Consider the following 15,325-nt stretch of genomic DNA (forward strand, 5'->3'; position numbering starts at 1 on the left):
CACTATGGCAGCCATTTTGTTTTTGTTTGCCGCGCGATTCAAATCAAATCGCTATCTCGCAACTGCCGTGACACGTATTTTTCCAATATTTTCACACACAAAAAGTTGGTGGCCCACTCACCCAACAATTACGACATCAATCACTGATTTTTCTTCATTTAAAAGAAAACGGAAAATCTAAAAAAAAAAAAAAAATTACTGTCTAAAATGGGGAAACCGGATTCCCCCCCCTTACGAAAACTTTCAGTTTTCCATTTACGCCAAGAATCAAGTCTCTATTATAATCGCAACTGCTGCTTCTAACTTTTTCTTTCTTTTTGAAAAAAATCCGGTAGTCATACGTTGCGCAGGTACTTCTAATTACAATATGCATACCACTGGCAAATTCGAAAAAAACAAACAAAACAAACGGTCAGGTAATAATAAGGATGAGATAAAAATAAGTCACACAGTATGTTTATAAACAAAAAGATACAAAACTTTTTTCTCTTTGATTCCTGTAGCTACACAACACACGCTTGCCACGTCGGTTTTATTAACTTGAAAAGGCGAGCGCACGACTTTTGAATAATGGATGACAAGACGAAGAAGACTAACGTTTTCGTGAGTAGATATATGCACATTCCCCCCTGTCGTGTGCAGTCGTCTCACCCACAAGTTCTCATAATGCCTTGCTGTTATTCTGGAGAAATCATTGTCAACGATGACGCATTGGAACGTTGATCATCGACCAGCATGTCGCTCTCCTTGCTCTTTCATCCGCCGCCATCGTGGAGAGCAAAAGAGAAAAGATTCAGCCGATGTTATGACGGAGAGAAAGACTGAGAAGAGGAAATGTCATCATATATAAATATCCGATGGATCGATACGAAAATGGCTGTGCGCACGCGGGGGACATCCCTTTTTCTTTTCTCCTTTTCTTTTTCAGTTTTATATTCCGATGACGATCGATAAGATCGATCAAAAAAGTCTTTTTTTGCTCATCTCATCGTCAGATCTACCTTCTCTATTTTTTTTTTCTTCTCCAGCTGCCGTTCAAAATTCAATCATGAAACTTTCTCGAATCGTTCTTGATTTATACACAAAAAAAAGGAGGGTAGCCGTAGTCTAGGGAAGATTGCTTGTTGGAATTTAATCAAAAATAGCTGACGCGTTTTGCATATTGATGTTTATAATTTTGATATTTACCATTCGATATTGATCTTATGCATACAAATTTATCTCATTTTTCCTAGTGATTGTAAGATTTTTTTGCAACTTTTTTAGGTTATTTTTGAGGTGAGGATTTTTTTTTTACCCAACATAAATAGCTCGGGTGACATTGAGATCAAAGACGAGAAATGAGTGAGGTAAGTCACGGAACATCTAGCCTATGCAACTGTCTATTTCCATTATGTAAATATATTTATCCACAGGGACCTGCTGTACGATCTTGCTATACTCTCTCGAGTATCATTCGCATCCCACACTATCTCTCCGGCTAAAGAAGAACACCAAAATCCCGGGAGTTATGCATATATGTAAGACGGATCTCAACAAGAGCAAAATGTTGCGCGATATTTGGATGCAGCTCTCCCCCGTCTCATCATCTTTTCGGATGTACGAACATAGAACTCACCTACACGTCCGTGTCCATATGGAATAAAAATACATATAATAACTATACGGGATCTAGTGTACATGGACCACACGCACACACAAGACATTCCGAACATGGATAGAACCAGTTCGTATTTGCACTCCCGAACACGCAGGACTGCGCGTCCACACCGTTCCGGGGGGGGACATACCGAGAATCTTTAGACTCCTCCCTTTTCTTGTCCTTTTTCAATCAATAACGCCACACACACACACACTGTGTGTGTGTGTGTATATAGGCAGAGTTGGGCCAAACTAAACCGAGCAGAAGCTCTCGTTCGTAGATCCTCTGTACCGCCGCTTCCTCCCGATGACGGTTGATGGCAGCGGTGGTCCTGGTAGAGTGTGTTGTGTGTAGATCATATCTGTTTTGTGTGTGTGTGTGTGTGTGTGAGTATAGAGAGCAGTGGTAGATATATATATAGGTGTATATATGAACAGGCAGTCGCCACAGTCGTACGCGCCACCTCGTGTCGCCAGTAGCTGCTGAACCCGCCGGTCTTCTTCGTCAAAGTGCGGTGCTTTTTTTATTCGTTCGTGTTTTGTTTTTTTGCCTTTTTCTTCCGGCAAGTGGACAGTTAGCTTGTCAGCACAAAAAAAAAAAGAGGACAATTTCAGTGATTAGACATTTAGTCTCTGTTGTTTTGTATTTTCTCTGTTGGTTGGTGGGCGTATTGTCATCGATTTCTGTTATTGTGTTCCATCATGGAATTGGACGTTGTTGCAATCATCAAGTGACCAGACCACTAGTCATTTTCTTTTTAAGAGAAATTTCAACTGAATCATTTCAAGTGACATCGTATGCAAACGGTAAATTTTACAGACATTTAAAAATACGCTCCTTTTTTTCCAGAAACCAACAGACAATCAAAGCTGTTTTCAAAATATCTACGTAACCTAATCGAATATTGGAAGATAGATTTGCATTAGATTATGGCATCAATAGAGAGAGAGGTGTGCAATTCTATGTATAAATGATGTGGGGGGATCTTTTTGAAGAAAAGAGGCTTGACAAATTCTGCGTGTCATTAGATAGGAAAAGGCTCGGAACCACTTCCAGCAAAGATGTACAGAAGGAGCAAGAAGAGGGTGATGACAAGTCACATTAGAAAAGAAGCGCTGAGCTCACCAAAGTGTCGCCCTAAACTATACGCTTTAGGGCTCTCGTGAACCGGCGCTAAAGCGATTATTAGACTCGCTTCGACCCAAATAGAATTTTTTCTCTTCAACATCGTCCAATAAATAGAGGGTTCTGTAAAAGAATTATAAAAGTTGAAACATTTCCAATAGACTACAGCTTCGTTTAACTTATAAAAGTTACAATACATCAACTATAGGTTGACAACCTAGCTATATACACAGGGTGCGGTAGTGGTCTTGTTTAGAAAAAAACAAAATTGTGAACGATTTGAATTTTTCCCGCTCGATTAAACATCACATCCGAAGGCCCGGTATACCAAGTTTCCGCTTGCCATCCGTCTGTCCCTCCTGCCCATAAAGGGACTATAAAAAAAAAATGATAATAATAAAAAAAAAAGAAGGAAGGAAAAACAACATGTAACATGCCGAGTGATGAATGACTCGACACTCGCAGTTACATCCAACTATCAGTTCCCGCCCATGATGACGTCACTTTCAATAGAAAATCGGACAGTGCATTTTTTTTTTTGAATAGCAGCTCCAATGTAGACCGTAGATGTACACACATAATCTTTTATATAGCAAAGCAAGACCTATTAGGAATTACAAAAAGAGGGGGGTGGGGGAAAGGGGGGGGAAAGGAAATGGATAATGGAACACACACACATGCAGCTGATACAGCCAGATCGGATACATCGTTACTCTTGCCACTGCAAATAGCTTACATATATTTACTTGAGTTTATATTCTTTGAATAAAAGATTCATCAAATAACGGCAGTTCTATTTTCCTTCTAGTCTGAGCTTTATGTGTATTTTGTTTCCGACTGCCCTGTTTTACATACCAGCCACATATCCTGCCTATATAATGTGCGTATACATAGGCGAGTGCATATATACGTAGTAGGTTGTGGGCGAATCGATTCGTCTTCAATTTGATTTCATAAGGAGCAGAGTACACACACAGAGAGGCGAGCTGTGGACAGTACAGTCGAAAAGGTCCAGGATTGGATGCCAATATATATGTCAATGAATCGATATCGACACACAGTCAAGAGAGCTACGTACAATCGCTGGAACTGCGGTGACCGACCATGGCAATAGCGTCAACAATACCGTCCACTTGGCAATAAAAATATAGACTAGCATTATTTTCGCAGTGGCTGTAGAAAATAAATAAATAAATAAATAAAAAATTCGTTTGAAGTCGTAGCCATGACATTGGCCAACAACTGGGAGCTTTAGACCGACTGTTTAAATATCCGCGCCAAAATTCAAAAAGCCATTTTGCCTCTTTTTAAATGATACGAAAAGAACCACATGGAATTTAAAAATCCATTCGAAACAAGTCCTGATCTCTGGTCTTAAACAAGTCACTTATTTAGAACAACAAGCGCAATGCCCATCTCGTTCTCCTACCTAACTGTATACATTCACGTGTTCTTCTGTTTTACTGGATGCATAAACGCATCTGCTATTTTTCTATTTAGTCCATTTTTTTTTTTTCCAGACAGAAAGGACTTTGCGACGAGCCAAGTCTCTCTCCCTCAAGAGGCAGAGAGAGGAACGATATAAACGACACTCAAACTCGCAAAGATGGATGAAGAGGCTCAACAACAGCTGACCGCCGAGTTATCGAACAGCACACCGGGACAACAGCTGGACGGTACGACGACGGGATCATCGCCCGTCAACCAGCAACAACGACGCTCATTGGCTTCCCTTTTATCCATCAAACGTGAAACAACTAGGAGACCCAAGACGCCGTCAGTTGTCGTCACAGACGAAACGACTCACCTGGTAACATATTTCCACAATTTTTGTTTTTTTTCGAAATATTTATCCTTTAAAAATACAACCCATTTTTTTTTTGAAATTTCTGTCCACATTTTCGTATGCTCCCCACCCTGCAGTCGGAATTGACGTCTATTCCTGCCGGAAGAATCAGTCTGAGTTTCAAGAACAAGAATAAAGGGCTGGCTGCTGCCGGCGGTGATAATGCGAGTCGTGGTCCAACGACTGCTGTCAATGGAGGTACTCTAGAGAGCATCGTAGCTCTCGAGGCAGCAGAGACGACGGCAGCCACGACTGCCACCAGTGACGTCACTACATCATTAACAGTACCAGTAGATGGTGAGATGATACATTGAAACGACTTTTCTTTTTTTTAAACATCATTTTTTGCATTCTTGTTCGAACGCACCAACCGACCAATGGCCGCGAGTTAAGAACAGAAAAGTCTTGAAACATTTGCTGTACAAAATATATATTTCTTTTGGAATAAGCAAAACGAGAGAAAAGAGACTGATTATCGATCTCCTAAAGTTCGACGCCATTATTGGAAAGTCGGCTCTTAAATAGTGTAACCGCACACATGCTCTCTCTCTCTCTGGTTGTGTTACGTGGGGGGGGGCGGCTAGACTCTACTACTGGTATCGTTTATTTATTGAGGTGCATCACAAGAGCATCTAAAAGGCGACACCGTATAGGATCTATAAAGCACTTTGTTGTTTGCGGCTGGCAAAACTTTTTCGCTCCGCCTCTAATAGTTTTCGTGTCCCTAATATTAAGCCGAGCGCTTTCAAGAAAAACAAGAAAAACAAACAAAAAAAAACATCGCAAAAAAAACTTGTTTTCCAATGTTACAATGCCAAAAAAGGACTAAAGAGACATACACTGGTCGGAACAGACTGCAAATTCAATTACGGTCAGTGTCGCTACACATTAAGTCGAGCAGCGCAGCGGCTCTATAACTTAACGTCAGCGCATACTGTTGCTGCAAGGCCCGACAGCCAAACGAAGCCCCGAAAGAACTGTAGTCAATAATGTACAAACTCTACTTGAACGCGGTATATACAAGTCCGTGCATATATTGATGTCTGCGAGTAGTATTTATTGGTGGGCAAAAAAATAAATAAAAGATAACGACCCGATAGATATCTATGACGTCACACGATGTCTACAATAGGAATAATACGTAAGAGAGAGTAAGCAGCTGAAGCGATGATTTTTCGATCAACATGGCGGCCCACTTTTTGATCGACAGTCCCATCTTCTACGCATACACTCCCCCGTGTATTTCGATTAAAGGCAAGAGCATCGAGACCGGTAGAACGTCACACGGAAACGCGATAATATTCAATAAAGCGACAACTGCCGTGATCCATCGTCCCCACTTGGACTGAGCGTCAACTATAAACGACTTTAATCGAAAAGAAATCATCGACCGATTTTCATACGTGGACCGACAAAAATGACGTCACTTGAAAATAATAAAAAACTTCACACATCAAAATGGCAAAGACAAGAAACGAACTTTGATAAGAATGCGCTAATTTCGCCTGAGGGTGCGCTACATTTTTTAAAAAATCTTGATCCTAAGTCGTCAATTTCCCATACGAATGAAAATGATTGTTTTTCCCCCTCTGAATAAAAGAAAACAAAGAAAACAAAGGCGAGAGAAGGAGATGTACGTAGGAGGGAATGAAGAAAACGATAAGCCGATCGATAGAGATGAGCCCTTCAAGTCTGAGGCAAAAGAAAATAGTTGAGCATCACACACATTGAGACATTAAAGAGACGGTAGCGACAAAGACAGCCAAAAGCAAGGAGCTCGTCTGCAATTTCACGCCCCACCGTTTTAATTGTAATCCCGTCTAAATACCAGCAGCCCCTGCCGCATTTATCTTTGCGCTTTTCATATTATCCCGTTCGTCATAGACACACAACGCCTCCTCATCCGTTGGTTAAATTCTCAATTACCCGCCCATCAACTTGGAATCAATCATTTTCCATTCGTTTTTCTTTCCAAGTTTCTACATCTCAAATGTCAAACGACGACCGGCATAGAAACGAACGAAATCCAAAAATTCTTTAGCCAAGACGAAAAGAGTTGCAGGGGGAAACGTTCGTTAGAAAAAGCTATTCGACTTGATGGTACTACTACAACGTTCCCTCTGTTTACCGATGCCGAGCAACCCGCGCGTAATCACGGCGGGCGCCCGTTACCAGGACAACTGTGTGTTTCCAATCGTCGGCTAATGAGAAGATATGCCCCCCCCCCCCGTACACACATAGGCCTGATTCTTAATAAAAATCGTTCCGACGCAGGGGATTCATTTCCATCGAGAAAACAAATCCCAATTTAAATGCAAAGATAAACAAAACAAAAAAACGCGATTACAAACGTAAGAAGTCTTCGATACGCATGCCATGCAATTCGATTTCTATGCCGTTAAATTGGCATTCAATACTTTTACGATTCGATTCTCTTCTTCAGTTTCGAAAGCAACGAACATGTCAAAGACAGTTGCAAAAATCAATAATTGAATCCCTGCGTATTCCAAGCGATTTGCAAAGCTCAGTGCATATCACCGTCCCCTCGCCCCTTCCTTAAAATCTAGACATGTGCTCTCTCTGTCTCTTTTGCTTTCGTTTGACGTTTGATGACGCCATAACGTCGTTGTCGTCATATTGTCAGCCTCGTATGAACGTCAAAAAAAAAAAGCTTTTCCGAAGGTCGTCAGGAAGTCACACGCGTGACATCTCCTTGTGTGCGCAATTGCTGGAGTTGTCTTTTGTCTATAGTCGGAATTCGTAAGGTTAAATCAAAAAGGGGAAGAACAAAGAAAAAAAAATGGAGAACCTTTAGAAAGTTAGTGAATCGATACGAAATCTCAGGGACGTTGAAATCGACCCGATTTTTGTTGTTTCCTATTTGAAATTGAAATTTATTGGCGCCACATTGAAATCTGGATTCAACCAACAGGAGTAGCTACAACGGGTTCGACCGGTTCTTCACCCCCAACGCCGGCCACTACACCTCAATTGTCATTCCTACGTCGCTGTTGTCACGAACGCGTGCGCAAAGTAAAGAAAAAAAAACAAAACAAAAAACAAAATGTTTTCAAAATCAAATAATATTTGTGCCTTTATCGCCGCAACTAGTCGATATGGGGTGTCGTGATCATGTGTAGCGTGTCTGCAGCTTGGGTGGGCGCCACCCATCTACTCAAATCCACTTTCCGCACCGTCCATCACGTGGCCGCCGTCCTGGTCGTCCAGCACACGGACGACAGCAACGCCAGCGATGGCAATCATTCAACCGTAACGCCGACGGTAGCCGCAACCAGCGCCATCACTACCCCCATTTATTTCGACCTTTATCATCACAGTTTCGACGATGTAAGTCCAGTGCCTCTCTATGAAATTTCGTTTGTAAAAATAGAAAATCGCGAGGGGGAAACCCAAAGTACCGGGAGAAAACAAAAAAAACAAAGGAAACAATTGAACATTGTTTGACTTCTTTTTTGGGGGGGGGGGGAACAAACAGAGACTGTCATCCATCGGACATCGACCGGCCGGTTGGCGTGAGTTGTGTCGATCGTCACGAAGACGTGAAACGCCTCAAGGATTTATGCACAGTGGTCAGTTCTCATCGAAAAATTTCGAAGTGATGCCTTCCAAAAATAGAGAGAGATGAACAGGCACAAACATTTTATTTGGATAACCAAACTTTTTTCTTTCTTCTCTGATGGGGTGGGACTAGAAAAAAAGAGTATGCAAATAAATGGATATTTTGCGTGTTGAAATGCAGGGAAAAAAAAACAAACAAAAAAAAACAAACATACGAATTAATGACCTATAGTTTAAAACTAAATTTGAATTTCAATGCATCACATTTCTCTTCTTTTCTTTCTTAAAAAAAAAAAAAATGATAATAAGTCTGGAGAACATCAACAAGAGCCAGAGAAACCGCTTGGCGAAGAATACACGTACGACGCATCGTTCTTTAGCACCTGGACCATGACGGCCTGGGCATCGCTCTTCCTGCCGCTTTACGCTCTCTGTTGCGCCCTCAGTTGTCGATTCGGACCTCGCCAATTAGCCGCAGAGCTCAGAGACTCCGTCCTGGCCTTCCGCGACAAGGGATTCACGTTAGGTACTGTAAAACTATAGTCTATACCTCATCAACTCGTACGTCTACTCCATTGAAAATGCAATGAAAAACAAACGAAAAATTGGTTTCAAAACAAATGTAGGCACTTTTATCGGACGTTGTTGCCTGTTTTGTCTGCTATGGGTCGGCACCAACTGGATGTACATGTACGCGTTGAGCGTCCTGGACGCTACCGACGTCATGGCCCTCTTTGCCACAAACGTCACCTTTGTCTACCTCTTGTCCTGGGTCGTCCTCCACGACCAGTTCGTCGGATTACGGGTAATTTGACATCACCAATTCACCATACATGAAAAAACAAAAAAGAATTTGAAAACAGACCCAACAATGATGACTGAAACATGTTTGTTTTTAGATCGTGGCAGTTATCCTGTGTAACACGGGCATAGCCCTTCTAGCTTACATGGACGGTATAACGCGATCGCCTACCCTGGGCGGTGTAGTGTTAGCGGCCGCCGCATCCGCCGGATCGGCAGTTTACAAAGTACATTTGTTTGTTTTTTGTTTTTTTTAGTTTTATTTTCGGATGAACCTGTACGTGATCCAGATAAACGAACGTGTTCCAGGTGTCGTTCAAGAGAATTTTCGGCGAGGCTACTTACGGCCAGGTGTCTTTTTTCTTCTCGCTGATTGGTCTCCTCAATATCGTCTTGTTATGGCCGGTCGTCTTGACGTTGCACTTCACCGGACTCGAAGTCATTACCTGGAATCGAGTGCCTTGGGTCCCGCTGGCCATCGCCGGATCGCTCTCTCTCGGTGCGCCATTTTATGTTTCCCCTCCAACGTCCAACGTTTTCGATTTCTTATTTTTGACCAAACGAATTTTCTCGTATGTTTACATGTTGAAACAAACACACCACAGCGGCCAACTTGCTGGGCAACTTTGGACCGGCTCTAACGTACGAGGTCTTTATTCACCTTGGACTCGTGTTGGCCATTCCCGTGTCTGCAGGTGAAAGTTTCGAGAAAATTCATTTTTAGAAAGCGTGGCGAAAGAAAGGGGGAAAACAAAAATTCACAATAGTGACACTCTGAAATGTGCGGGCATTTTTTAAAAATGATTATTTTTTATTTTTTTCCTTTTCTTTTTTCGTTTGTTTAGTGTTGGACGTCAACCTCAACGGGGTCGTGTTCGAAGGCATGAAACTAGCCGGCACTATCATGATTGTAAACGGCTTTCTCTTGGTGCTCTTGCCTGAAAACTGGCCTGATTACCTAACCCGCTTACTCAGGTAACAGCTGACGATTGATCCACATAGATATTTCATTTATTTATTATTTCTTAACTATTCTTTCATCATTTTCTTCTAACCGGTTATTTATTATGATAATCATTTTTTTCTTCTTTTCTTTCGTAACTGATTGATTGCATCACGACTCTAGATGGGGCAGACACTTAAATCATCATCCAGGATTGCCGACCACGGCACCTGTCGACCTTAGGACGGGTTACATCAGTCGTTCTCACTTGCGATCGCCATCGGGCAGAGTCAGATGACTGTCAAAGATCCAAAGTGGTGGTGGAAGAGCTCTTTCATCTCCCTGTTTAGCATTGGAGAGACGAATGTGCTTTCCAACGGACACGGCCAACGAAAGAGAAACGACGTGAAATTTTGAAAATGAAGAGAAAAATCGTCCATTTCATTCATTACATGTCATATGCAAATCTCTACGCCCATCAAGGGCTTGATGATTTTTTTTTTTATTGTGGGTTTGAATTGAGTGTTACGAAATTGAACTCGAATCGATTATACGTTCGTCAATTACGATCGATAAATATTTGGCCGTTAGATGGCTGTACCGTCTGGTAAATCCGTGATTAGTGTTTCGTTCGACTGTTAGATGGCAGCCATGTTCCAATGTGTAGCAATAACACGTAAACCAGAAGCCAAAGAAAAGCAAAAAAAAGGAAACATTGAAAAAAAATAATAATAATAAAATTAAAACTTAAATTAAAACAAAAGAAAAACAAAAGAAAAAAAAAGTTAAATTTATCCCTACGTTGAAAACTGTAAATACATCGACGTTTTGTCGTTTAATGTTGTTGCTGTTAACTGTATGGACTGGAAACGTTTCCGAGGTCATCCAGGGAAATCCCCCGAACGAAAGAAAAAAAAAAAAATTTGATAAAAATGAATTAACCCCAATTGAATTTTTATAAGTAGAACTCCTACTGACGATTACTGGCGATTATCATTGCCTCTATTTTTGCGAAAAATGCAGCACGATATTTGATCAAATCAAAGACGCCACACACAACAATTGAAATAATTCGAAATAATATGCTGTGCCAAAACAAGAGAAGAAAAAACAAAAAAACGAACGAAAAGAGAAAGACAAGAACTCGATTTCTTAGTTTTATCTGAAATGAATCAATTCGAATTATGTAAAAGATGATTGAAATACAATGTATGCCAATTTTTCCTGCAAAAAAAAAAAAAAAAATTATTTCATTTCGCCATCAAATCATTCCCGAAGCTATTTGATACTGCCATGCAGTTAAAAAAAAAATGCAACAAACAAATAAATAAATATAAAAAAAAATCGCGAACGACAGGTTGATTTGAATTTGCAATTACCATGTTCTTTTATTTGTTTCACCAGTTCAGGTGTGTATGTTTACCTCCTATTGCGTGCACGTATGTAGATTCGACTACGCGCAACTGTACTGCCAAATAATCCTACCCTGTCGGATGGGATGGACGTACCGGGAGCGAGTGGGAGTGGCGGTTGTCGTGAAAGAAATTCGAAAAATATATTAAAAAAAAAAAAAAAAGTTTTGTTCTTTGACTTTTAAAAGTCACGAGGTGTGGATGGCGATCCCCCCCCCAAAAAAAAAAAAATAAATAAATAAAAAAAATATCTTGATAAAATGGGAGGAGCTTTTCGTTACTTGAGTTAAAAGGAAAGTCGGTGGCGGGGAGGAAATGGCGGGGTCACTCACGCGGGTCAAACACAGGGGGACTCTCTCGTTTCGCCTTTTCTTTTATGTATTCGTTTCGTCGTTGACTCGGTCTCTAATTGCTTTCTTACGCAGCCAGAGTGTCCTGCACATTCTCTAAAGGCAAAATCGTTATTACGTCGTTCTCATTCCTCCAGCGAGAAATACAACAACAACAACACACACACACACACACACATTTTGAGTTTACGTCGATAAACGAACAAGAAGAAGACACAGATAGATTTTATCTATTACCTCCCCCGAAAACGTCTTTTTAATGTTGTTCCCTTTCGCGAAATAAAAGAAAAAGCCAAACAGATTCAAACGGTACACACCTGCAAGCTACCTGTCTTGAGAGCAGTAGATATGCACACACACAAGAGCTGGAAGTCTATTATATACCTGTCTGTATATGGCCGTTATTATTGCATCGTGATTCACGTTCTGTATGTATATATATATATTTCTGATGGATACATATATAGACGCAGACTCTTCATTCTTTGCGTTCGTGGATATAGCTGACGGGAGCGCTACAGTATATATGTAGATCTGATGGCGCGTACATATATAATAATCATGCAGGTATAGCTGGAACACACAAACAAACAAAAAAAATGAAATAAAATATACCGTGAGTTCAATAGCAATCCAGCTTGTTTGACCTCCTTTTTCTTTTCTTTTTTATTCTCCCCTATTTGATATGATATTATAATATACGACTACCGATCGTGCTTGGCCGATTGATACGGCAGCAAAATGCCTTGCGGCCATACACACACACACACACACAAAGGATAGGCATCTCACGCCAAGTCACGTTTACATATAGACATTTTCTAACGGAAATCATATTTGAGACATGTCCATTTTGTTTCGTTTGGCCAAAAAACAAAAATGTCAATTGTGTGTGTGCCATCAGAGATGGACGGATGTCGACGACACACAGATGATCGTGTCACGCCCTTTAATTTCTGGTTGAAAAATGGGGGGGAAGTTGACTGAAGACACGGCAAGGTTTGACCCTCGATCGGATAACGTCGAGCCCGATCTTTCGACCCGAAGAAGCCAAGACGAAAAAGTGGGAAGAGGTTAAACGAGTCAACGGCGGCACATCGACGCTCTGAAAAGTTAAAAGAAAAATTTTTTGTTTTGTTTTTTTTGTTTCTTTCTTTTTGAGGTAAGAACAGAGAACATTAAAAAATCATTTTCCATCCCAACTTTCACGCGTTCACCCCGACACCGCTACGCTGACAACGGTAAGATAGGAAAAAAAAAAAATGGCGGGAGATTTGAAAGTTGGGGGGGAAAAGAAAAATTGAGAATTCAGGTGATGAAATGTGAATCTCGCGTGAATAGCACACGAACTATGCAACCGTGTTGTTACGTGTCGCCTTTCGTACGAGTAAGAATAATTTTTTTTTTTGGAAATTGGCGCTCGATTGTCTCGAATTTAATTTGAATTAAACAAGAAATGATATTAACAGTGTTAAGGAAAACAGATTAAGATTATGTAAAAACAGCCGCCTGTTGTCAGTAACGACTGGCCTCGATTTCAATCATTTCGTGATTTGCTTTTCCTTTATTTATACACGCGTTCAAGTTTTCTTGTGCCCCTCCCCATCCATTTTTTAATTTTTTTTTTTTAATGGAAAGTGTGTCGTCTGAAATGTAATTTTACGAATCAGAAACTCATCACCCGAGTTTGAAAGAACGCAAATGTTTCGTTATTTGTTCAAGATGTTGTTTGGCTAACGTTCGCTTTAAATCTGCACAAAAACCCACCCGGTTTTAGTGCCACCTTTATTTCATTGCAAACTACATCCAATAACATTCATTTTCTTCGCCAGAAATAAATGGATTATTTCGTGCCAAAAACTTCAGTGGTTTCCTAATTAAAAGCGCACTTCCTCCTACAGACAGCGCTAGTAGTCTACAATCAAAAAACATCCACTAAAAGAGAAAAAGAGACGAATCAAATAGACAAATCAAACAGAAAGAAGAAAAACACGTTGTCATGGTGATATTGGATGTGTTATAACGCGTTCACGAAAGATACAAAGTGCGACGCAAACATTCAAGACTTGTTTCACCTCTTTCTTTCCGCTCTTTGATTCAGCATTTCTACTACAAGTCCATCATTCCCCATCTCTTTTTGTTAAATTCCCATTCACATCACAACTCATTTCTTTTTGATTCCTTAAAAAAAAAAAAAAACAACAGTCCATCGCGCACCGATAGCTGCAAGGCTTTTTTTTTGTTGTTGTTGTACCCCCCTCAGCACTTGCATTTTGTATTGACTACCGACATCTACAGCCGCTGTAGGTTGTTGTGGCCCCCATCGGAGATGGTTTGTACACTCTTTTTCTATTCTTTTTTTTTTTTCTCTTTCTCTTTCTGCGCCTGGCGCCACGGTGACGTGCGCAGTGGCCGCCTACCTTTATACCTTTCGCCTCCTACTCCTCCTCCTTCGGCCTCTGCGTCAGTCTTTCACTTCTCTCTCTCTGTGTATATGTACATATATATATATAAAAAGAAGCAAAGAAAAGAAAAGAAAAAAAACACAATAGAATCTCACTTCTCCTTATAAAAATATTTTCTTTTTTCCTTTTTCTTATACAAAAAAAAAAAAAAAAAAAAAAAATTTTAATAAAATAAATAAAAAGAAATATATATATCATCTAACCGGGGCGACATGCTTTCAAGCAGCTATAGCTACCGGGGATCCTTTCTAACGTACCATATTTGTCTGAATTATCTTTCCCATCTTTTTCATATCGTCCTCCTTCCTTTTTTTTATTTATTTATTTATTTTTTTTCCTAACTCATCTTATTTGATACTCGAACATTTTTTTTTTTTGGCTGGTAAAATCTACTTCAACACCGGTAGCACATTTTAAAAAATATTATTTTCGATACAAATCAATTGTTTAAAAAGGAAAAAAAAAAAAAAAACAGATTTAGTTCAAAAAGTTGTGTTTTAAAATATTTTTCATTTGAATTTTCGGCAATGAGAGAGAGAGAGAGAAATCGGCGGCGGCAGGGGGGTAAGACGGGGCGTGTGTACGTGTGTGAACTCTCTTGCAAAGGGGCGGAGGAGCAAAAAGGGGTCTCATCCGCATCAATCCACCGCCAACTCTTTTTCCTTGTCTTACCTTCATATCTTAGCGGCCAGTCGGAGCGTGGCGCCAATATATGAACTGCATCTTTACATATATATGGTCCAGGAGACACTTATCTTTTTTCTCGTGCCCTCCCGCCTTCCTCCTCCCCCGCTTTTTCTTCCAAACTTTTGGGGGTCCCCCCATTTTTCTGTTTTTTTTTCGTTTAAATTTAATATGTATATATAGACACATTATTTTCCCGAGTCTGGACTCTACTTTTAAATACTATGTGGATGGCAAACAACAGACTATATATCGCCGTGCCTTTACAATTGTTTTTTTTTTTAAAGGAAATCGGTACGAGATAAACTGCCCAAAGTTTTGGCTAGAAATACAATAATTAAAAGAAGTCATTCAAAAAAAAGCCGCTGTTATTATTGTGATTAAATAATCGAATTAATTCAAACCTTGAAAAACACACAAAAAATAAATAAATAAAATTAAATCGCACTTTCAAACGAAAGATGGCGCGACATCGTTT

At 40.2% G+C, this 15,325-nt stretch overlaps 1 protein-coding gene across 2 annotated transcripts; it reads left to right on the forward strand.

Annotated features, from left to right (window-relative positions):
* Positions 1-45: 45 nt before the first annotated feature.
* On the forward strand, positions 46-11,156 carry LOC116921462 (putative thiamine transporter SLC35F3). 2 transcript variants are annotated; one of them, XM_045172556.1, is made up of 14 exons: positions 46-416; positions 504-1,349; positions 1,416-2,448; positions 4,288-4,577; positions 4,691-4,910; positions 7,546-7,646; positions 7,725-7,961; positions 8,502-8,718; positions 8,819-8,997; positions 9,092-9,220; positions 9,284-9,492; positions 9,599-9,688; positions 9,839-9,968; positions 10,120-11,156. In XM_045172556.1, exons 4-13 carry the CDS (start codon positions 4,374-4,376, stop codon positions 9,933-9,935), a joined length of 1,683 nt encoding a protein of 560 aa, XP_045028491.1. In that variant the 5' UTR covers positions 46-416; positions 504-1,349; positions 1,416-2,448; positions 4,288-4,373; the 3' UTR covers positions 9,936-9,968; positions 10,120-11,156. The 2 variants fall into 2 exon arrangements, with proteins under 2 accessions (XP_045028491.1, XP_045028490.1); XM_045172555.1 differs by having other exon boundaries at positions 9,303-9,492.
* Positions 11,157-15,325: the final 4,169 nt, after the last annotated feature.

The sequence above is a fragment of the Daphnia magna genome, linkage group LG4, assembly GCF_020631705.1.
Source record: "Daphnia magna isolate NIES linkage group LG4, ASM2063170v1.1, whole genome shotgun sequence".
Taxonomy (NCBI): Eukaryota; Metazoa; Arthropoda; class Branchiopoda; order Diplostraca; family Daphniidae; genus Daphnia; species Daphnia magna.